General features: G+C 45.8%; 1 protein-coding gene across 3 annotated transcripts in view; it reads right to left on the bottom strand.

Moving 5' to 3' along the window:
- Positions 1 to 1,365: 1,365 nt before the first annotated feature.
- Positions 1,366 to 24,250, bottom strand: part of FGF18 (fibroblast growth factor 18) — a 77,824-nt gene continuing 54,939 nt past the window's right edge. For all 3 annotated transcript variants that reach the window (XM_069869429.1, XM_069869428.1, XM_069869430.1), the window contains 2 exons: positions 21,189 to 21,295; positions 1,366 to 2,367 (listed from right to left, as the gene is read on the bottom strand). In XM_069869429.1, the coding sequence (XP_069725530.1) occupies positions 2,101 to 2,367; positions 21,189 to 21,295 (374 nt within the window). In that variant the 3' untranslated portion in view covers positions 1,366 to 2,100. The remainder of the gene's footprint in view (positions 2,368 to 21,188; positions 21,296 to 24,250) is intronic.

Genomic DNA, 24,250 nt, shown 5'->3' with positions numbered 1-24,250 from the left:
TGGGTTTCTCCTCTTGGAGGCATTAACACGGCAAATCTCCAGCTGCTCCCAATCCCCCACCTCTTCTAGCGTTCCTCTGAACTTTCCCCAAATCTCTCCCACATGAATCAATCTAAAGGCAAAGCTGGCACGGCCTTCTGGCCTCCATCACGTCCATCACTGTGCCATCAGGTCCTGCTTCCATGCAGGTCTCCAGGTGCACCAGGAGAGCAGTTCCCAGTAAATTCACTGGGAGAGGGGCTGCTTGAGTGACTGCCCATGCTTAGCTGTGGTCAAGGTATGCCCAGCTTTTCCTGGAGCAGCACGAAGTGACCCTGTTTAGCACTGTTCATTTTTCCCTAGGCTTGCGAGGTTTGGAGATCGGTTCAGATAAGCATCCTCGAGCTTGCACGCTTATCTGCACCATCTCCCAAATGGCTTTGATCTGTAGGATTTGGCTGCAGCTCTCAAAGTTATCTTGAGAAAGCTTGTTCGGGGGAGAGTTGTTCTCCTGATTAACAAGAAAAAGCTTTCTTAGTGGCTTTGAGCATTTTCAGGCCTGGCTGGAATCAGCGATCGTAGCAATGTCTGCACGCAGAGAGATGGAAAAAGTCAAGTGAGTTTCTCGTTAAAGCTTCGCTTAGGCTCCATTGCCATTTCAGCTCAAATTTGAGGTCGGTTATTTCATTCTCCTTTTTTTTTCCCTACTCTCTGCTTAATGCTGTCTCGTCCAACACACCTCGTGGGCCAGTCTGTACACACAGATTCACACCTTGCGGCTTTACATCATCTGGGTCCCATGCAGAACACCTGGGAAGAAAGCTGCCTGGACTGACAAGGAGAGCAGGCATCGAAGAGCTGGGAGAGCCTCACAGAGAGAGGGATTTGATCAGTCTACAACAAGCTTTAAAAGATACACTATTGAATTAAATAGCTGAAAAAACCCTCTCAAAATCTCCTCCAGTGAAGGAAGTGAAAGCCACACATATGTACGTGTTAATTGAGTCAGAAGCTAATTTTCCAGTTCACCTTTTGCTTGGCCAAAGCTTTAGGAAGTATTCATTGGACTAAAAGTACCAAATTTAAGTCCTGCTCTTGAGAAATGCCAGCGTTGATTTTCTCACTCTCAGCCCATCATCAACCCGTGCAAGATTTCTTCCTTGTGGGAACAACGAGGGAAGAGGAGGAAAATGGTATTAAGGAGGAATTACAGAATTAGCCATGAAGTTCATCGTGGGGAAACTACCCCAAACATACCCTCCTGCCCTCACATAAAAGATAAATACGCATTAAAAAAAAAAACAAAACACTGCTCAGGGAGGGGAAAGAAGTGTGAACAGCAAAAATATGTACATGTGTTTTAAATAACTTTTTTAATTGTTGAGGCAGTAATACTTGGTTCATGGAACTGCAATATACAGAGAGGTGAAATAAATAGCTTATATATATATAATATATATAATATAGCTGGTTTTAAAATATTCCCTTATCATTGGTGTACTAGGTCATCTTGTAGTCACTTGAATGTAGTTAGCAGCATTCTCCAGAACTGAGCATAATGCAGGATCACGGAGCCGTGACACCTTATGTCGTCAGAAAGGTTACAGAAGATCAACGCGTCGAGAACTCCACGGAAACTCAATCACTGCGGCACACACCATCTTGTCTGGGGCCGGCGTGCAGCAGACAATAAATAGATTACTGCAAAAACCGGCACTTTTCGGGGCAGGGTCTCAGTAACTTTGGGAAAAGAACTTTGGTTTTCTTTGGTTTTATTTATTTATTTTTAATAATTACTTTTTGTTTTCTCCTCTGGGGATATGCTTGAAAAGTTGTCCTTTCAAAAAAAAAAAAAAAAGCAAAATAAGCACCTGTGTGTCATCAACAAGAAGTCAATTTAAATAGAGCAGTTCGTTTTGTTTTTCAAGTCACAATAAATCCCTAACAGCTTTTCCCCAGCGTTTGCCATCTAGTCTTTATTAATTTTTTTTATTTTTATTTTTTTTTAAACACAATGTACAAAAATAGAGCTTCTTCCTTATTTTTCATGTAAAAATATTCCTCTGGTGCAGTTTTTTTTTTTGTGTGGTTTATTACTGTGACACTGTTTTTTGCCTATTTTTAACTGGGGTTGGTGGGTCGTATTCTCTTAGTCCTCTTGGTGACTGTTGTGTACTTGAAAGGTTTCTGTATCTCCACTTGCCCCTTTGGGTACCGCTTCATAAAATGTACATCTTGCTGGTTTTCCCGGGTCTTGGGCCCTTTCCGTGGCCTCCCTTTTTTGGTGAATCCAACATACCAGCCTGAATATTTCGCTGACATCAGTGCCGTATAGTTGTTTTCAAGGACTTTTTCAATGAAGACACACTCCTTGCTGGTGCCATCAGGCTGAAAAAGGGGAAAAAAAGAAAAAATTCATTATCTCGGTGACCAAAATCCAATTTGGCATCAAAAAAATCATCACATCTGGACCTTGGTTTTAGTTCAAACCAAGCAGCAGCAGCAAACATCAGCTGAAACAGAAAGGATTTTTAAAAAGCATGGAAGTATGAGGTCATAATTTCACTTTTTTTGAACACCCTATCCAAGGAGAGAAAGATTTTTCAAAGACAACAGCTAAGTTTATCCAGTCTGGCTCCTCCAATCACAAGCAAAGCAAGATATTTAGCTTTGCTTTTTCCACTAGGAAAGGAGGATGAATTGAACTCTTTTCAGGGAAACATCATACTTAGTCATAAAAAATAGAAACATCAGAATCTGATAGGGGCCAAACAACAGCGTTGCCACTTCTTCTGCTCACTTGCGACATGTTTTCTGAAGTACCTTATGGGCTTGCATCCACATCTACCCAAATCCCAGTAAAATAATGATTTAATGTAAATCTAAGCCTGCTCTGAAAACTCTCCCCTGCAGCATCCTGGGTGCAACATCTGGCAAATAAACAACGTGGAGCTCAGAGGAAGAGCCAGAGGGATGCTGCCGGCATCGAGGACCCCAGCCCCACTCCTATCCCTGAATCCAACTGCTTATTTTGGAGCTGCATTGTACACCACTGCTGGGCTTCATCTCGCATCCCTGAGCAACATCAGCAGTGGAAAGGGCCGTTCCCATGCTGGAGCGGCTCCCCAGACACTCCAACATCCAACCAGCATCCTAATGTGACTGGGGGACTACAGGGCAGCAGTGTCCTCAGCCACCAGACCTACCCACAGCTCTGCTGCCAGAGTAGGGGACACAAGTGCCCAGTTTTATACCTCCACTCTCTCAGGGCTGTTTTTTGTTCAGAAGAAAGTTTCATTCCTGGTGGCAGAGGTCTTTCCCCTTTCCCCACCTTTCAATCTCAGCCTAAACGCAGCCATCCAGAGCTCAGATACCTGACTTACCAAACAATGTCCCTAAACAACATTCTTCCCACTCTGATTTAATTGGTAATAAATTAAACTGGTTTCCCTAAGTCAAATCTGTTTCACCTGTATTGGTGAGTAATCTCCCTGTCTTTTTTTTAAACGCCTGAGCCTTTTGTTCTATTTTCTCTCCCCTGTCCAGCTGAGGAGGGGAGTGATAGTGTGGTTTGGGGCATCTGGTGTCTAGCCAGGGTCACCCTACCACACAGGGTTAGGCTCAGCTTAGAGATCCAGACTAACAGACCCAAAACTAGAACACGAGGATCTTGAGCTAATTCATACAGCACATGCAACATGGAGTTGCAGCATCTCATAGCAGCATCTTTTAAGTCCCTCAGCAAAGGGGAAATTCTTCTCACCTATGAACTTCTGCCAGAAAATACGTTTTGGCCTTTAATTGCTGAGTTACTGGCACTGCACCTCGACTGTCACACATCGCTTTATACATCAAGAGTTATTAGGGAGTAGATACAGGCTCACTTGCTCACTTCAGTCCTGGATGCTTTCTCAGCTCTGGGTGCTTTATGGATTCTGGACAGGAATAATGAAGCATCATACAGGACTTAATCTAATGCTCAGCAAAGCCAAAAGAAGGATTTCCATCACAGTATTAGTTCAATACAACTCCCCACTCAAGTCAGATAGAGTTTTTCTGTACCGCAGGCCCATGCTTGTTGTTATGCTTACTGTTAAACTCACCCCATCCAAACTAAACAGTATCAGACCCACTCAGTCTTCAGACACTTCACCCTTCCCATCTCTGGGGGAGGCAGGAAAGCCACCGTGGTGTGACCAGCACAGCACCCGCAGCGATGGCCCATCCCAGGCTGCAGCAGCTCTGCTCAGGGGCTCCTCTGGGCATGACAACTGGGGTGAGGAGCCCAGCCCAGCATGCTCAACACCCCTTCCCCAGGGCCAAGTCAACTTGCTCTCTCCTAAAAGCCTTGCTAAAAAGTCCTGCACAATCACAGCAGAGTTTGGTGCAGTTTGTGGGAAGGACAGGAGGGAAATCACTCAGGCTTCCCCGATCCCCAAGTAAACGTGTATGAGCTACAGAGCTTTGAGATGGGAACTAGCAGGCACAATGACCTAAACTGGAGTCACGCAGGCAACAACATCACTAGTTTCCAGGATCAGTCATCCCTTCCTGGCTCAATAGCTTTAGGAGAGCTTCAATTCAATCTGTGCAACAACATGTGATGCTTACTGTAAAATCATCAACACACCATCCTTCCTAAAGGGTTTCATTACCACGGGTACATCTCATTAAGAAGGCACCAGAGATCACAGCAACGTGCACATCAGACATGCTAATCCAGGGTCCATGTGCCCCCTCGTATGGGGCAAAGCCAGCTCTGCCATAGGACTGCCAATCTCCATCCCAGGCTAGGCACAAAAAAGGTCTAATTTTATCATCTACAACTGGAAGCTCACAAATGCTTTAATGAATGGCAGAACTGGGCAATGCTCAGTGGTTCCAGTTCCTGGGGGGAGTTGTTCTTCAAGCCCTGGGTTTGATCAAAGCCACATGAGTGGGGAAGGGGGAAATCAGTCGACACCACAGGGTTCCACCAGGTTTCAATGGGAAGCCATAAAACCAGCCCCAGGTTTCTCAGGGCTCAGCCCACTACAAACCCTTCCCCAGTGAATGGAGAATTTTTAAACAATGCCATGGCTGGGTTTCAAATCCACCCAAACCCAGGTGCTGATGAACTGACCGGATCCGTACCGCAGGGGGAGCAGGTAATTGGAAGGGCCATTTCCCCCACGTTCGTGGAAAGGTCCTGGATTTGAGCCCTGACCTTGTTGCTAGGAGAATTAAGGCGTTTTCATGCAATTTGGGAGGTTTCTGCTTTTACAGCAGTGGCAGTTTCTCATGGAAAACGAAGGCTGGAATGAAAAGAAAACGTGTGTGTAGGAGGGGGAAGTTATTCTATTAATAACAAAAAAGTGTTTACTTATACCTTCAAATTTGCCGACAGAGCCTAAGACAGAGACAGGAGGTGGAGGAATAACAAGGTGCAACTTCAGGCCAACCTCAGGGCTAATTTGAAGTAAACAAGGTGCATGAGATAAAATAACTTGGTTCTGGAAGAGGAAGAGCTAAACGATTTGATCACATGAAATTACAGTAACATTTAAAAGTACCTCGAGATAAATCAGAATAAGGACCTCACTTCCCCAAACAGAGCATTCCTGTACGTGCTAAGACACGTCAGAGCCAGACAAATGATTTTCAAATGCTTACAACATGATTTTGCAGCATTTTTATAATCCCCAATAGAATAAACCACTCGCACACGTTGCCTACACTATGAAGAGCTGAACCCATGGCAAACTATTGGGGAAAACTCAATTTATGAGGTTTTTCAATAATTGTTAGTTGTCACCTTGTTTTCACCAGGTGCCCATCATTTAAGGTCTAACCATGTCCCTATATATATATATAATGGCTATAAATTGGAAAGGGGCAGGTTTAGGCTAGTCATCAGGAGGAAGTTCTTCACTATGAGAGCAGTGAGCTACTGGCACATGTTGCCCAGGGACACGGTGGCTGCCTCAACCTTGGCATTCAAGGCCAGCTTGGATGGGGCCTTGGGCAGCCTGATCCAGCGGGAGGTGTCCCTGCCCATGGCAGGGGGGTTGGAACAGAATGATTTTTTTAAGGACCCACAGCCAGCCCTACAGAGGCCCCAGTCTGTCCCACACGTGATCAGGGCACGAGCTGCTCCCGTGTTTCACTCACCACCATCCCACAGGTAACATCTCCAGCTGAGTTCCCTGCTCAAAGCAGGATGAACAGAGGCACAACTCTGCTCCTGTGGATGGCACAGGCTCCCTTCAAGCTGGAACCTCCTTGTACCTGTGACAGGGGCTTACAGGAAAGCTGGGGAGGGGCTCTTGATCAGGGATTGCAGGGATAGGACAAGGGGGAACAGTTTTAAGCTGAAAGAGGTGAGATTGAGATGACATCTTTGGAAGAAATGTTTTGCTGTGAGGGTGGGGAGGCCCTGGCCCAGGTTGCCCCAAGCAGTGGCGGCTGCCCCATCCCTGGATGGGTTCAAGGCGAGCTTGGATGGGGCTTGGAGCCCCTGATCCAGCAGGAGGTGTCCCTGCCTATGGCAGGAGAGTTGGAACATGATGATCTTGAAAGTTCCCTCCAACCCAAACTATTCTATGATTCTATTCTATTATTCTATGATAAGCCACCTGTGAACCACTGATTTTGCTCCAGGGAGCTGCTGCCTGTCCGTGCAACAAGGCTATGACACCACAGAGGTGACAACTCGCACTCAGTTCTTTGCATAGAAACAATTCTAAACATTTTTTTGTTTAAACATACCCCTAATAGCCATGGGAAGATGCAATAGCTGTTAGCCACATTTCCCATAAACATCTTGTAAAATGCCTGCTCTAAATCCTACCTTCCACAGAAACCCTTCCAGCATCACCTTGATCTGCACAGAGGCCAAAGGAAAGTGCGCTGCTAAAGCCCAGGCAGCACGAAGCACTGGCTCCAGCAGCACATCTCCGGTAGCTAATAGCTGGGGACCAGCCCCAGACACAGCAAGCCACTATCCAGTGACATGACAGTGGACCTGAGCGGCTCGAGTCCCTTTAGCAAGCAGGGCTAGAGCAGCAGCAGCATCCCTGGCAAGGGAGATCTCAAGAGTGGGACTGTTCATACCCCATGGGCCAATTGCAGCCAGCGTGCAGCTGAGGCAGCGGAGCTGAAGCAGCTAAGCTGGAGCCAGCAGCTCTCCGAGTGCCCTGAGCTTACCAAGAAACAGCACCGGCTTGTTTGTGCAGAGCATTTGGCGATGGGCTCTCCAGTCTTAAACGTGAAACATGTTGAACTGACACTAAAAGAGAATTAAGTGGCAAAGCATTTGCTGCTTCTACAATTACACTCGGGAGCGCTTTAGTGCTCCTGCTCTCCTTTTTTATGACCCAACTTGGTCTTATTGTAGTTTGGCTTTCTCGTTTTAAGTTCTCCAAATGGAAAGGATCAAAGGGCTCTTTGTTGTCGTAGCAGGAGCACTCCTCTGAGCGAGGCATTCCTGCCACTAACAGCTTGCTGCTCAGGGGGAATTCACGGCAGCCTCTGTGCCACCAGCCTGAGCCAAAGCATTAGCAGGTGCAGCAGCTGCCTCCGCCTTCTCCCCATTAGCCTGCCACACTAAGCCACCTGAGCAGCTTTTTATGGGAAAGGGAGGCCAGCACAGGTTTTCTCATTTATGCTTCACAAATCTGGCTCAGTGGGCACCGACAAATCCAAACTTCACTCAGCTTTTACAGCAACAATAAGCTCATGCAAGCAGCTTGGGTAACACCACAGTGCAGGGAGAGATGCCTCCAAGACTGAAAGGTTTCTCTATTTGCACAAATTAAGCCCTACAAGTGATGCTGTGCTAAGCTTTTGTTAGCTAAGCTTATGCTAAAACACTTCCACCCTCCTCAAACGATGTTGCAATTAGAAGCTCTCTGGGTAAGAAGACTGAATGCACTGGTGATGTGCTGCAAATAATAACAAACACCAAACTGTAGGAAACACCTCTGTGACAATCCAGGAATGCCGGCTTGGCACAGGGCACAGCAAGACTCAAACTTTCGTGTGAGACGGGGATAACTCTTGTGTCTCATTATCACCTCTCTGCAAGTTCAGTCCCCCGGGAGCAAAGTCAAATTGCGGAGATACGAGCTTTCCATACCAGCAGGATTACTTCCCTCTGCAAGGAAAGCAAGCCCCCTCCTCTTAAAAATCCCAGAGCAGGGAAAGCTACCACTCACGCAAAAGGTTTCCAAGAGTTGTACACACTTAAGGGTTTTTGTAAGTTAAAACCCTGAAAATGGACCTTTCCTGCATCCCTCCCTCTCCCTCTACAGACAGACAGACAGAGGGTCTCGGAGCAGTGGTACCCCAGAGTGCTGGATCTCACACCACCCCCAGGCATGAGGTGCACCCACTGAGCTCAGCAATTCTTTCAAAGGCTTGCTGAGAATTCCCCTTGAACACTGGCACTGTTAGATTCACATCCTGCATTATAAGGAAGATATCCTGCCCGATTTCCTAAATGTTGGAGCAAGGACAGCATGGATGCTTAGGTTTTCAGGAGATGAATGGCTCAGTGGTCCCAGTAAGCCTGAAGCATCTCCAGCTGAGGACCAAGGGCTGGTGCACCCAGCATCACCAATTCCCCCTATAAAGCCCCAGAGCTGTTTATGCAGCATGCACCTGGGCACACAGCATTTTCAGGAAGCATTTTACTTCTCTGTGGTTTTGCACAAGTTCATCTCAAAGTTGGAGCTCAGACTCACACAATCATTTGGTTGGAAAAGGTCTTTGAGATCATCAAGTCCAACCATACCTGTCCACCGTGAAACCACATCCCTGAGCACTTTATCTACTGTCTTTTAAATGCCTCCAGGGATGAGGACTCAACTACTGCCCTGGGCAGCTTCTGCCAGTGCCCAGGAACCCCTTCAGTGAGGAAATTTTTCCTAACATCCAATCTGAACCTCCCTTGGCATAATATGAGATTCACTCTGCATCGCTTGGAAAATCCCAAGAGGATGAAGGTAAGGCAGAGGCTATGTTAATGTCACTGCTTTTAGCACAGCCACCTCTCCCCCTTCACACGTACACCTTTTAAAGGGAGGTCAAAAAGTGTGACAATGAGGTGAGTGTGGCAGCTGTCAGACGCAGCAATGCTGTGTGAAATATCACCCCCTCGCAGCACAGCAAATCTGAGTGCTCTGGCTGCTGGTGAGCTGGGCTCAGTCATCCCCGTGCACTTTATAGGCATTATCAGGACAGATCCAACATCCTGCTGTTCAGCATCCTGGATTTATGGAAAGGCATCCTCACCACAGTGACACCTCTTGACCCAAATGTACATTCTTGCTCCTAGAAAATCAGGTGAGTTACATCTATAACTGCCAAGAGTTACTCAGCTTCATGCACGTTTCCTCCATCCCTCTGGCCTCTGAACCTGCAGAATCCTCTGAGGAAAATACTTAGAGGAGTCATGACGGGCAGTTCAATAAAAGTGTCTGCCAGCACAGTGGAGAGGTTAATTATGTATAGAGGACATCTAAGTGCATTCATTAAGCCGGGTAAGTAATATAAAACCAATGCGGAGGAGATTCTCCAATGAGAGGGTACATCTCCACTCAGAAGCCTAGTTTCAAAGTAGGGTGGTGGGACCTAAGGGCATCAAAGAACACTGTCCTTCTTTGTGCCAGATACAGCAGAAGCTTTGGGAACCAAGGAAAGAAGGGTTTGAAATTTTTCTTTCCTTCTACCTTCCATTGAAAAATTCCCATTTTAGAATCATAGAATGGTTTGGGTTGGAAGGGACTTTCAAGATCATCCTGTTCCAACTCCCCTGCCATGGGCAGGGACACCTCCCTCTGGATCAGGGGCTCAAAGCCCCATCCAACCTGCCCTTGAACACCTCCAGGGATGGGGCAGCCACCACTGCTCTGGGCAACCTGGGCCAGGGCCTCCCTACTCTCACAGCAAAACATTTCTTCCGAAGATATCATCTCAATTTCCTCTCTTTCAGCTTAAATAGAAATAGAAATTCCAAACTGTACTTACTATTTAATGTGTGCTTACTATTAATGATGAGAAACATCTATCACTTTTTCAATTAAATTTATGGAACCAATAGAAAATCTAGGAAAGTTTAATTTAAGTAAAAACTGCAGGTTTCCTGCAATAAGAAGGCACTGCTTCAGGAGATGTGAAACCACAGGCAGGTCACAGATGTGACATTTCAGCAGATCTATAACATCTACCATTACCTGCATCTACCTTCTCCAGTTGCATGTATGCTTCTAGGTGCCAACTACAGTAAGAGCTGTGAAGGCATTTTTATCCATCCATACAAAGCACAACCTGTTTGGTTAAATGCACTGCCAGGGTTTTCCATGTTTCCTTTTAGATCTGTCATCTCAAACCTCCACCAAGACTCACAGGCTAGTCCTGAACTGTCTATAAAAGCCAACTAAGAACAGCAGCACATTTTTGTGGACTTAAATCCATTCTATAAGGGCCTATATCACTATAGGAATATATATATATTTTTTAATTGCTTAAAACCTCAGGTCCAGATGATGAATGGAGCAAGAACATAAGACTACAACAGCTGCTGACCCCATAGCAGGTATGGTATAAACCATGGCAGGTTAATACACATTAAACAAACATACCTGCTAACTTCTTAAGCTATCATTTCAAACAAGTGCAGTCTCATTCAGCTGAAATTCTGGCAGTGACACCCCTTTCCCTGAGGCAGGTTTAAATCAGTGGAATCTAGGACTAAGAAAGGTCATTGATTATCTGCAGGATGACATTAGTTCATGTCAAATTATATTACTAAGGAAAAAAGAGAAATCCACAATCATATCGAGCGCCATCCATAAAAATGATCATCAAGAATGGTCCCAGCACGTGAATGACAAACTTCCATCTGTATACAACAAATATAAGGCTTTTAAGACTTGTCCTCCTTTAGGAAAACCTAATATCTTCAAGTACCCAAAAGACATTGTAAGAAAATCTTAAGAGCAAAACCATTTAAGTAGGAACTACTTTTCTTTGACCTTAAATGCATTGCAGTGGCCATATCAAATAGACTATCTTTTGCTGCTGTTGGAGCACAGGTTTTATTCTCCACTTCAAAATTAGTCTCTGTTTTCACTTCACCTCCAAAAATCATTTAAGAGTCAAGTAGAAACAGTCTTTGAAGAGCAGGATCTACCTGAATGCACTGCATCCGGTTGAGGAAGACACGGCTGCTCCTCTTTATTGCTTGTTGCACGTTAAACACATGAGCATATTTGTAAAGACATACTTAAAAGAAACATCACTCTCATCTTAGAGATGCTCAGGAGCATTAAAAATTGCACTTGGGAGATGAGATGCTCTGAGGAAAGCAATTAAACTGAACTTGATCCAAGTGTCAGCGCAAGATGCATACAGCACAGCCTCTCTACTCAAAGAGGGTGAGGTATGACCAGGGCTGAGGGATGCCCTCTCAATAATTTCAATTGACATTTAACCTTGGGGAACTTAAATATTCCAACATGACACACAGCTGCAGCCACCAAGAAACACAGGGGACAGGATGTTAGCAGCTTTATGGTGACACTTGCTCCTTGAACACAGAAAGGATTAAATTAAATTATCATACAGCTTTCAGGAAGGTGGTATTTTTTCCCTGGAAGGGGATATACAGCTTCCAGCCATGGGATAAGAAAAACAGGTCAAGTTTACAAGCTTGGTCTGCAATGTAAACCTTGACTTCACAAGACTCCAAACTGAGAGAGATAATTGGTGCTTCTTAGGAATATCCAACGGAAAACAGGAAGTTTGCTAAAGAGGAATCACAAGAAATCCAGAAACCTGTTACACAGCTTTCTGGTGACCAGACACAGCCTGGAGATAGAGGTCAGTGCTCACATCCTCAGCTGAGCAGCTGTGACTCCCTAGCATAAAACAAACAGCATGAAGAAATTCCTTTTTTAAAACAAAAGGATAAGGGATTTTTTTCTTTATTTTAGAGCAAGCACTTAAAGCATTGTGGCTGTGTTGAGAAGCCTAAGTTAACTGGTGATGTTCATATAGGCTAAAGCATGACTACAAGGACCTCTTGAGCACCTGGCCTGGCCTGCAAAATGATGTATTAAGCACCAGTCCCACCTCAGATGGTCCTGCTGCCACCCCAGGAAGCCCCATTTGCAGGATTCACAGTTCATGTCACGCACAGCTCCTCTAGCCATTGCTTGTTTAAAGCAAAACCTCCTGGCCTTGCTCAGCCTGAGAGGATCAGCATCCATTCAGGGTGCTTAGAATATTGCAAGAACTGAAGGTAGCACAGAAGAACTAAGCATAGACCTTAAATATTCACTTTCTTCTTACAAGATGCTAGGTGGTGTCCAACCAACACTGTTATTGTTCTGCCTGGCAAAGCAGCTAAATACAATTCCATCCCTAGCTGGACTCTGTGGGCTTAAATATCATGCCATTTGTGAAACCCATGACCTAAATCCATCAGGACCATGCAGATGAAACGTACACATAGTGTTAACAACTGACTGGCAAGGCGAAGACATGGGAAAATGCCTACACGGTGGCACAAGCCTCTCTCTATCCATCCGATGCCATGAATACCACAGTCTCCTCACTCAGACAGCCTTCAGCACTTTGGCATCCAAGCTTACATGCACACACAGGCTCTGTTAAGATTTGTTTCAGGTTTTTAACCATCTGTGGGAAAAAAAAAGGGTCTTCTCTATATAAGCACATTTCTTTCATCTCCTCAGCCTCTTGTGCAATGTGAGAGCTCAAGCACCACCAGCATTGCCCAGTGTTTCCCATTCTCTCTGCAAACTCTCCAGCCTCTCCTTCCCAAGCCTTGATGCCGTTCAGTGTTTATGAGGAGCCACCAAAGTGCTTGCCCTCTTCTGAGTACACGGAGCTTCAAAATGATCTCTACTCTCCCCAAAATGACCTCTATTCTCCATGCAACACCGAGATCAGCCGCACCATCACAAAACACCTAAACTTCTTCCACAAATTCATTACATGCATTCACATAATTTTCTCCTCTCTTTCCCACTTCCAGAGAAACTTCTGTGCAAAACACTGCTGTAAACAAATCATCACAAACACAGAACCAGGACAAACCCCATTGCTCATAGCAAATGTTAACACTGCAAAGGTCCAGTGAGCTCACACAAACTCCCACCACTTCCAAGGAACCACTGCAGCATAAGAGCCACTTTTGTGCCAAGGCAACCTCAGTGCAATAAACACTGGAAAGTTATTTTCACTGGGCTCAACCATAAATGGTTTCTTGGGGATCATTACACAGTTGTGCCATCCAGAACAAGGTCTCCTGGAAAAGCCAGGTAATGCTTGGCGTCTGACAACTGCCTCTGTTCCAGGACAAGGGGCTCCTTCTCACCGAGTGTGCAAACCCAGCACAATCACACCCACCTCAGGCTGTGACATCTCATCCCTGTGCCACCTACAGCTTCCCAATGGAAGGCAGAGCCACTGCAGCCCCCAGGGAGGTGCACGATGAGGTCTGGCCAGTTCGCACCTACCAAGAAGTAGCATGACAAATTATTGCATCCACACATCCTAAGACTCCGTAATAACAACATCCCTGCCGTAACACCTAGCAACCCCTCCTCGGAGAGCTCTTTCAACATATCGCCAGCTCTGTAAAGCTTTGAAACTGCAGCACATGAACCAGATACAAATCATAGCAGCTTCCACAAAAGTTTGAATGCCATGCTTCAGTTCACCCGACAATGGGAAAGGAGCAGCTGTGAAAGGTTGCAGTGTTACCAGAAAACTCATGATATTTCGGGGCTGAGGATGGAGGAGGGTGACTGCTGATTTTAGCTTCCCCTTCTGCTTTTAATTTCATGAGAATCGCAGCTTCTAAGTTTTCAGGAAAAAAGCCTGATTAGGTGAATGCAGAAGGTTCTAATAGCTCAAGCGAAACAAAACTGGTTTTGTCATCTCATTGCTTTTAAGACATTTGCAATCCCACAGGCCCTGATTCAAGATTTTTGGACACTTGAGGTTGGTTTCGGATCAGGTCCCTGTTCAAAGCATGACAGGGGCCAATGTTGGCTCCAGGTTCCACTGAAGGTGTTTATTTAGATGACTTAAATCAAAAGAATCTCACAGGGGAGCAAAAGCCGGGGAACAGTGCACTTTCAAAAAGGATAAGTCCCACCCTATATGAAGAACCAAGCTACAGTTCAAAATGAGATCTGAGCAAGATACAGCAAAAGCCACGTCAGGTTTTGCTTTCACGTGAGATGCCAAGTCAGAATAGTTTATGGCTGAATACGTCACAAAGAGATCCACAAAACGCATGCTATTAAACCCAACACCCCACTAAATCTGGTTATGTTTTTGTTGCAAATTCAGCATTCAGCCCCAGAAATTTTTAGGTTTTACAACCATTTTTCAAGCAACCCAAATACTGTGCAACTCCAGGAAAAATTCTGGGTAAGTATCAAAACCCTGCGAAACTCCGAGTCCTGCCCCAAATCCAAGATGCAGTTAGGCATGGTTTAAAATATACAAGCTGCAGAGTGCAAATACCTCATCTACTGCATTGAAGTTTCAAACTGAGTGCTCCTCTGCCCTTGCCACCTTCCAACATCTTTGCAGCACATCTGGCTGCTGGACAGACCCCAGCACAGGCACCAGGGAATACTTCACGGCCAAATGACATGCAGGACTTGGGCACACGATGGACCATCAGGCTCAGAACTCAATTCTGAGTCTCCTTGTCTCAGGCTAATACAGCCTGGCCCTGGTTTCCCAATTTCAGTGTTTCATAGGTAGCTTTTCAAGAAAGCCATTGCTCAGCTCTGACCAAAGTCAACTGATGACATAGCCGGTCCAGATGCACTGATAAGGCATCACAGAACCTACCTGGAGTCTCTTATCCAGCTAAGACCTCTTGCCCTACAAAGGGTTGCTCCTACTGAACCACCTGGGGCTCCTTTAGCACAACACACTCTTCCTCCTGTAAGTCCAGAAATATTATCCAGGGCCAAGACTGCATGCATGGGCTGTAGCAAGTGCCTTCACTCTTTGATGCCATCAGAGTTTTTTTAGCCAACTTTCCTGACTAAACACACACATGCTTCAAGAAAACCCCTATTCTAAAGCTGTAATGTAAACAACCCCAAATTATTACTATCCCCTAAAGGCTACTGCTGGCAGGCATCAGTGATAAAGCTCTGCCAGAGCAGTCTGGCATCTAGCAACAATTTGTTTGTTGTCCTGCAAAAATACAGAGAGCCTTGCCATATGGTATTAGCAACTTTCTGGTAACATTAAGAAATATATTGGCTTGGAAAGCAGTTATCACACCAGAAAAAAATCTGTGCCTCAGAGGCAGGTCTATGCTGTAAGTGGTATCAGCAGAGCGGTGCTGGTCAGGGGTGGGGTAGAGGTGATGTTGGCCAGCAGAGCCGTGCCACCTTCAGCCGTGGCGCAGATGACATGCCCCTGGTACAGCCACACTTTGGCTGGCAGAGCTTTTCTTCAGGAGCTGGTCCTTGCTGGAGGGCACAAGGTCAGCGCTGCTTATCTGTGTTTTCTAAGTGCTGGGAGGGCTTCAGAGCTACACACGGCATCAGCAAAGCTGAGCCCTGAAGGCACCTGAGTTAGATTCATAGATAGATTCATAGATTCACCAGGTTGGAAAAGACCTCTTGGATCATCAAGTCCAACCATTCCTATCTGCCACTAAACCATGTCCCTGAGCACCTTGTCTACTCATCTTTTAAATACCTCTAGGCTTGGTGACTCAACCACTGCTGGGCAGTCTGTTCCAGTGCCCAATGACCCTGTTACCTGTTATCAAGCTGAAGCAATGACTTAGCCACTCTAAATGGATAAAGAGCTCCTACCTTTCAATCAAAAGCTTTTTTCCCCATTGTTCACATTAAACATAGCGAAAGGAGATATAGAACCAAACATATTAAAATGCTTTTTAAAATAATGCATATATACCATAATGATTTTCTGGAAGCGTGTGTCTACCAGCTCACTGAGAAAGAAAACCCAAAAAGGGATGGTGTAAATCAGCACATGGATTTCACAGAATAACCAGGTTGGAAGAGACCCACCGGATCATCGAGTCCAACCGTTCCCATCAAACACTAAACCATATCCCTCAGCACCTCATCCACCCGTGCCTTAAACACCTCCAGGGAAGGTGACTCAAACACCTCCCTGGGCAGCCTCTGCCAGTGCCCAATGACCCTTTCTGTAAAGAATTTTTTCCTAACGTCTAGCCTAAACCTCCCCTGGCGGAGCTTGAGGCCATTCCCTCTCGTCCTGTCCCCTGTCACTTGGGAGAAGAGCCCAGCTCCCTCCAGTAGTTGTAGAGAGCAATGAGGTCTCCCCTCAGCCTCCTCTTCTCCAGGCTAAACACCCCCAGCTCTCTCAGCCGCTCCTCATAAGGCCTGTTCTCCAGCCCTTTCACCAGCTTTGTTGCTCTTGGTGGGTAATCACCTATTTTACAGTATCACATCGTCTCAGGCTTGAATTCTTAGAAGGAGCTGAACTGATGAACAAGCAGGGACTTCTTGAGATAGAACTTTACTCTCTGTAAAGCTGGCAGGGATGATACCTGTGATAGACTCCATTCTGTCTATTGCTTTTCTGACTCTGATACTATTCCTGGAGTTTTCTCCATAGTCACATCCTACCTCAGGAGAAGGACTTGTTCCCATTTACAGTGGTGCAGGCGTTTCCTGCAGACTCACAAGTGTTGAGCTTACGTCCCCATTATGGAGAGCAGCATCACATGGGAGCACAGCACACAAGTGACAGTCACCATCTGCATTTTAAGTCCCATCCCACCCTGAGGAGATGGCTTCAGCACCCATCACCTGCTTCTCCTTCCTAGAAGAGCTCAAGGAGTGACTTCAAGCCCTGAGAGATGGAGCTGTTCTCAAAACGAACCCAACATAAAACAACAGAGAGAACCAAAAGGGAACAACATTGCTGTTGGATCTGGAAAAGATGTAGTCCACCCAATGCTATGAAAGAACATTAATGGCATTGCTTTGACCATCTGCTGAAGAAACTTCTTGATCAAATTGAAGATGCATTTGGCTCTTTCCCCATTCTTCTCAAATTTTCTGGATTCCTTCCAGTCCTTACTTCCCTTCCCTGCTTCTATTTCTTGCCCTGAAAACTGATGTGTCCCTTGCTATGATCTGCAAGAAGCAGCCTCTCCTCCCACTTGGCAGCTTTGTGGGAAGCCAAGGTCCATCTTCCTCCACTCTTGGTCAGTCCAGAAAAACAAGCCTCTTCTCTCCCTTTAAAGCTGGACATGCAAAACTCTCCCACCCTGGATACCAGCTATAGCCTGAGTGTTGGTGCTGATCAGACGGGTGGCTGGTAGGGAACCATGAGAAATATCCTGGCAACAGTGCCTGGCGATTAGGAGATGCTCTGATCTCCACATAGCAGTCACTAGCCTTAGCAGTGCCTATTTAAGGGGCAGGGCCTTGGTCATCTTGTAATCATGCTGACAGATACAGTTTAAGCTTCACAGAGATTGCCGCAAGTGCTTTCCTGACTGGGGCAGTGCAGGGAAAGGAAATCTCTGCAGCATCCTGCAGTTCTGGGTGGCACCAATTTGCTGTAAGGACATGCACAGCGAGAGAAGTTAGAGGTGGCCAAGGTAATTAACAGCCACCTGCTCACACCCCAGGCTGCTATTTCTTGCTCTGGAGTCCTAAAAGACTTATCTTTGACAGCCTTTTACAAACATGAAGCCCTCACTTTATTGATGTTCTTATCTGAACGCATGAGATAAGATAAGCTAGGGCAGAGAAGAATCACAGGACTCACCAGGAGAACCACATTTAGGAGCTGGAGCTTCTTCAAGGAGACCATTAGCTCCTCTTCTCCCCTAACGCTGAATTACCACAGTCAGAGTTCTTGCATTCTAGGTGACCAGCCCCACTGTGCTTTGTCACAAGTGGGCAAGTCATATCGAGCCTCTCCTTGGAAGGAGAGCTGAACCTTTCAGAGTCTACTCTTCTCCTGTTTTTTACCAGAAGTTCCTGTTCTGAGTTGTCAAATTTTAATCTCTTTCCTTCTAATATAAATCCACCCTAAATTTCAGTGGTCCATGCAAAACTTCAGCAAAATCAGAAAACTCGCAACTTAAGTTTTCTACACCAAAAATCCCCAGACAAAACAAATATGGTCAGATGGAAAAAAATTAAATTAAATCTTTCTTAGGCCTTCTTCATCATAGCATCAAGAATCAATGAAGAAACACAATCCAATTTGTTTCCCCCTGGTGCTGGTTGCCTTAGACAGAAAAGTCACTCCCTGTACAACACCTGCCCTGTCTATAAGTTTTCATAAGCAGCACGTAGAGCGTCGGTGACCTCAGCAGTTGCATGCTGTGACAATAAATGAAGTTAGAAATCTGCACAAAACACCTCCAAACCCTTTGGCCAAAGTTGGCTGGGAACTCATGTGCGGTAACAACCAAGCGAGGGAGAAAACAGAAGGTTTTGGGGCTCCTGAGAAAGCTCCATCAAATGGACTCTGCTCAGAAACGTGGGCATAGGTGCAATTGCTGATAAATAGAATCAGAGAATAGTTTGGGTTGGAAGGGACCTTAAAGCCCATCCAGTTTCAACCCCCCTGCCATGGGCACAGACACCTCCCACTGGATCAGGCTGCCTGAGGTCCATCCAACTTCACCTTGAACACCTCCAGGGATAAAAAGACACAAAGTCTGCGCTTCTCAGCCCTACAACACCACTGGCTCTGAGATGGGGAGCAAGCCCCAGCTCTGGAGCTCCAGCACACGTCACCAGTTCCACCCGAAAGCAACAAAAACCTGCTCCAGTCTATCATACCCTTTGTAGGTGATTATGGGAAACGAAAAAGACTAAATGCAAAGCAGGTTTTCAGCTGGGGGAGGAGGATCCAGAACTGCTGACTGAGTAGAACAAAGCCAGATGGCATACGCTGGTATTGTTAGGGATTATGCAGTGTAAGGCAATAGGAAATGAGAAGAGAAAGAGACTCAGTTGAGTCCCACGGCTCCTCTCTTGCCAAATGAACATACCGGGGCGACCGTGAAACAATCAGTTTATGGGTTTCGTTCCCCTCCACCCCTAGACTGAACTTAAATATTTGTATAAGCACAGGCGTAACTTTTATCTAATGTTTTCCTTGGGGTTTACTAGCTGTTTAGAGCATTCGGGCTAAAAAGCATTCCGTCAAACTCTTGCCACAAAAAGAGCTGAAACTATGATACTAATTAAAACCACACTCTTTGGTATCAAGAAGACATGCTATTATTTTCTTTTTTTTGCTCAAGAGAAGCTGTTAATATGGGCAACACGTCTGGAACATTTTCCTTCCAAACACTGTGCTCCATACCCCTTCCTGCTCAGGTCAGCTGGTTTATGAACTTGTCAGCAGTCTGGGGTAGGAAGGCTCATATTTACAAGAATAGATTTTTTTTTTTTTTTTAATAGCAAACCATGTGCCATCTTAACATTATAAAAAACACAACAAGAAAAGAAAAAAAACAAAAGTTTTACACCACACAAAAGGTAACAACCAAGAAAAGTCCTGCTTGGTGCCCAGTGAGACAAATAAAAGGAGGAATCATACCAAAATATACTATATGTTCCAAAAAACAGGCTCAGACCTTGCCAGGATGCTCCTGGACACCCAGCGTGGACGATCTTAGAGGTCTTTTCCAACCTCAACTATTATAAGATTCTGTGAAGGGCTACTTAAAAAAAAAAAAAAGGTAAGATTTCATGCTCACTGCTCACTTTATCCCACCTAATTTGGGTGCTTCTAAGGTCTCCATTCTTGCTCAGTCAGCACCTCATAAACATTAACAAAATTATCCTTATAACATTTCAGGGAAAAGTGCCATTATCACATTTAAAGGACAGAAAATAAAGGCAACAACAACAAAAAGCAAGGTTTGTGTATCCTGCAAGGTCTAAGTCCAGTTAAAAACCAAATTTCTTTGCCCAAGAGCAAACTATAGTGCCTCATTCGGAGCAATAATTGCACTGCAGAAGCGCAGAAAGCAGAGAGAACTGGCTGGTTTGGGCCAATCCTCCTGGCATAGCAATTACCAAGCCCCCTCTGATTTTGAGCAGTGTTCTAGGTGCTGTCAGCTTCGCCAAAGCAGCTCTGCAGCAGGGCAGGGAGGCTGCTAGAGGCTGCCCGCACAAGATCTGGGCTTAGCCTCCACAGAAGCATCTGCACCACTCACATGAAAACAAAAGTGGCAGGAGGGATTCTCCAGCAAAAGCATTTGTCCCACAAGTATCACTCTTGAGACCACAAAAGTAAATAATGCTTCATCAGAGCAATTTGGTTTCTGGTTTCTGTTTGGGAGCTTGGCTTTCGCTGTGTTGACTCAAAACAAAACACAGCTTCCCTTTTTCACAGCCACAAAGATGCCAGATTTTAATTTCTGACAGTGCAAAGTGCAGGCAGTAGAGGAGGGGCCCTCTCAGGGCTGTGATATTTTATTTTATATATCTTTTTTGGTGATATCTTAGCTTTGAGCAAGCTCCTGCCTGGTTCGTAAGCTTCTAGGTTTGCCAACAAAACAGAAGAACTGCCTAAGTTACCAAAACAAGTTAAGACATAAAAAATATGACTTCAGCAAAGAAGTTAAGCTAGATGGGTGAACGTGCTGCAATTTGTTACATGCTTCCATTGTGTGGGGATCCAAAGTAATAAAATATTCCTGTAACGCTAGAACCGTGAGGCCCAGCCCCAGAATGATGCTTGGATTCCAGCGTTAGCTCTGCCACACCATCCCCTGGCTCACCACTGAAAGGAGCCTTATGCTCCCTACCTCCCAGCACAGCCCTCCGCTCACCCTTTTATTCCAAATTTCACTCCAAAGAAAGATCGAGTAACAAAGTTATTGGGGAGGTGGCCACAACACCGCGATGCTGAGATGACGTCTCACGTCAGTTTAACGCAGCTGTAGAACACAGACATATCCACATCTAAAGCATCATCAGAGCATCCCCAGGCTGGCTGCTGAGCTCGATTTTAAGGACACAGGGGAGGGCTCAGAAGGGCATAAGCTGCCTCACAGCCTCACACATCCCCTCCGTCCTGCTTTTCATTCGAGGCTGACAGGCAAAGCTCAAACACATCATTACAGCCTTGAGGAGGCTGCTAAAGGTAACACTCATGTTACAAATGAATTAATAGGAAACACTTACCTTCCCCACTAGCTTGCCTTTCCTGTTCATGCAAAGGTAGAAGTCTGTCTCTTTCCCTTTGATCCGGACTTGACTGCCAAAAGTGTCTGTTTCCACTAGAAGCTGGGCTTGTAAAGGAAGAAGAAAAAAAACATTTACCACTGTAAGTCAGAACACACAAAGCTCATCAGCACATTGTCCTCTACTGAACTAGGCTGGGATGCTCTGCAAGGGAGCCACCCAGGAGCTGAACTCCAGGCTTGGTCACAGGTGCAGACCTGACATGTCTCCACTGACTCCTATGTGGATGCTCCAGATTTAATGCCAGTTTAGCACAAAATACACGCATACACGTGTGCGCTCCATCAGTCCACACCAACCCCACCACCCCATCAGCAATATAAAGCTAGATGCTCTCCTTCATGCTGCAGGAGGTTTCTCAGATGGTAAGAACATCAATTTTATTCTTGTGAAAATAGAAGATTAGCATGACAAGAATGAAAAACCTTTCCCCACAGGCTACAGCCCTCAAACATTTCACAGAAGTGGTCCAGCCACACGCTTGTGGTGCAAAACATTGCTGTTATCTCCTGAAGAACACCACAACGAGCTGGCAAGGAAGAAATTCAGCACTGCTTGTTCTCTCTGATGCACACCCGCTCTGCAGATATCCTAGGAGGGCACTAATTGCTTTTTGGCAGTCCAGGTCTGTGATTCCTGCTCTAGCTGGGAAAAATATGGTCAATCTCATAGTGCCTCACACGTTTATTGAGGCCAGAGCTGGTTTGCAGCATGACAGAGGGCAGATTTCTGCTGCATCTTCGTAAATCACCTGCCCCAACTCAACTGTATATGCAGAAGTAGCCAAGCCACCACCCAGATGTGTAGCGTGCCATCACCATCTCAAAAACCTGGACACGTCCAAATTCAGTGTTAAATTCCGTCTTTGATCTAAGCACAAATTCCAGTCATGCTCAAGGTTCATATTCCAGGAATTTCCCTGGAGAGGCAGGAACAGGCAGACTGGACATTTTGGTTCAGATCCATCTCCAGTACAGAGGGGGAGAAAGGAGACATGGTCAAAACACAATGCAAGAATGTGTAAGTGTCAGCAAGTGCAAATCCACGGTCCTGCTCTGGAAATACTCACGCTTGTAAGACCCAAGCCTTACCGGAGAAACACGGCTTTTGCCAAACTCTGGAGAATGTTTGATCTGCGCTGCAAAAAGTCACATTCTTTTTGGCATTCATATTTCAAACTTTAAAACCCTCTAAGAGCAAATATGTTCGCTGTAAGGATTTACCATGGGGATAGAAATAGGAGTTTGTTTCATTTAAACACATTAATATTTTTCCCACTTGTAAAGTCAGCTTTTGGCTTCTGCAGCAGTGCAAATAGCACAAAACTTTAACTCACAAGGGCCCTAAACAGAGTTTTCCCTTTGCAGCTCAGTCACACATGCAAGTTCAAGGTTTTCCACATTTATTTAGATTTATTTGTTAAAACTGTTATCACAGGGGATATTTAAAGGATAACTTCTTTCTTACTGCAAGTGGGATAATGCCTGTATTATAGCAGAATATTACTTGCAATCATGCATGAACATGGATATTTATCCAAGTCTTTCAGAAATCCAGAGTAGGGCAAGAGGGGCTGCTGGCAGCAGGGCTCACGGCAAGGGCCACGAGTGCATCAAGGCTTTAGCCACGCTGGTGTGCAGAAGGTGTCCAGCAGGCGAGTGGACATTGCAGTGTGTGCACAGAGGAAGGATACGAGCAGAGGCACAACTCCCTGCTGGGCACAGGGAGATGGCACAGAAAGCACGGAGAGCAGCACCCGTGCTTGTTCTGCCACCACCACCACTGTCACCAGGCTTGGCTCCCTTGGCTCAATGCAAACAAAAAGCTCAGTTGTGTGCAGTGCAACCAGCACTGGAACCCACTGGCCCCAGGCAGGATCTGGCCCCAGGAGCAGCCCAGCTAGGTTTTTGGGAATCTGTGATGGAGAGCAGCTTGCCAGCAACAGCCGAGTGCTGCAGGCTTTCCCTCCGCACCTGCCAAGGTGGTATCGAAGCAGTAACTACCCACACACCTCAGTGAGGAAGGGCCATCTGAATCAGAAATAACCTGTTCTAGTAAGGATATAAAGGTGAACAAAGCCAGGATGGGGGAAGACGGCACAGGGTCAAGGGGAAGATGAGCAACATAGTGTATAACTCGGTGAAAGCCCACTGCTTCAAGTTTAGGGAGGCTGCTCAGATGCAATACAGCATTAACAGACCAGGGAAGAGATCAAGGTGATTGGGAAAGGTCTTTCCCTCAAATGAAGAAAGGCATTAGAGGACAAATTGTCAGCCTCAGGCGGGGAGAGCAGCAGCTTGCACACGGGGAAAGGTTTTGTCATCATAACGCGATGTCCCAAAGACTGGCACAAGACCCACAGCCGACACCCAGAGCACCGAGCAGCTGCCTGGAGATTTACAGTGTTGAAGCCGCCCAGGCACACAAACGGAGCTGGAGTCACCCACCGAAGGGGTCAAGCGAGGGCTCCAGAGTCTCCACACAGGCAAGAACAGACCACGGCAAGTTCCTGTCTAAGCTGCAAGGTATTCCCCGTCTGTTCCATTCTCAGCACTGCGACTAAAGCTGCTAACACTGAATATCAACTACTGGTTTTGGCCGGTCAAAATAGGAGCTAACATCGATAAAGCACTCCAAGGCAACAGTCTCGATCCACAGCCCTGCCAGACAGTCAGCAACCCGCACCCCTCCGATGCAGGTTCCCCCTGGCAGCCCGCGCTCGCATGGATAAACACGGGGATGCCGGCTCGCATTCCCCACCCCCTCACACTGCAGCCAGTATGAGTAATATCCAAGCTGATTTTAATTTGAAAAATATCACCTTAAAAAGATGCCGGTTCCCTGCTGTGAAAATTAAAACCATCTGGATGGAGTGATTTCAAATAATTAATCTAGGTCTCCTTTGACACCGCTACTAATTAAAATATGATACCTTCCTCCCCCTTTTTAAATAAAGAATTTAAATAAAGTTTAAAGATCTAATAAAATAATGTCATAATTTA

Source organism: Phaenicophaeus curvirostris, chromosome 15, assembly GCF_032191515.1.
Source record: "Phaenicophaeus curvirostris isolate KB17595 chromosome 15, BPBGC_Pcur_1.0, whole genome shotgun sequence".
NCBI lineage: Eukaryota > Metazoa > Chordata > Aves > Cuculiformes > Cuculidae > Phaenicophaeus > Phaenicophaeus curvirostris.
Note: the sequence above shows the minus strand (reverse complement) of the source record. Positions and strands in the feature narration are given on the sequence as shown.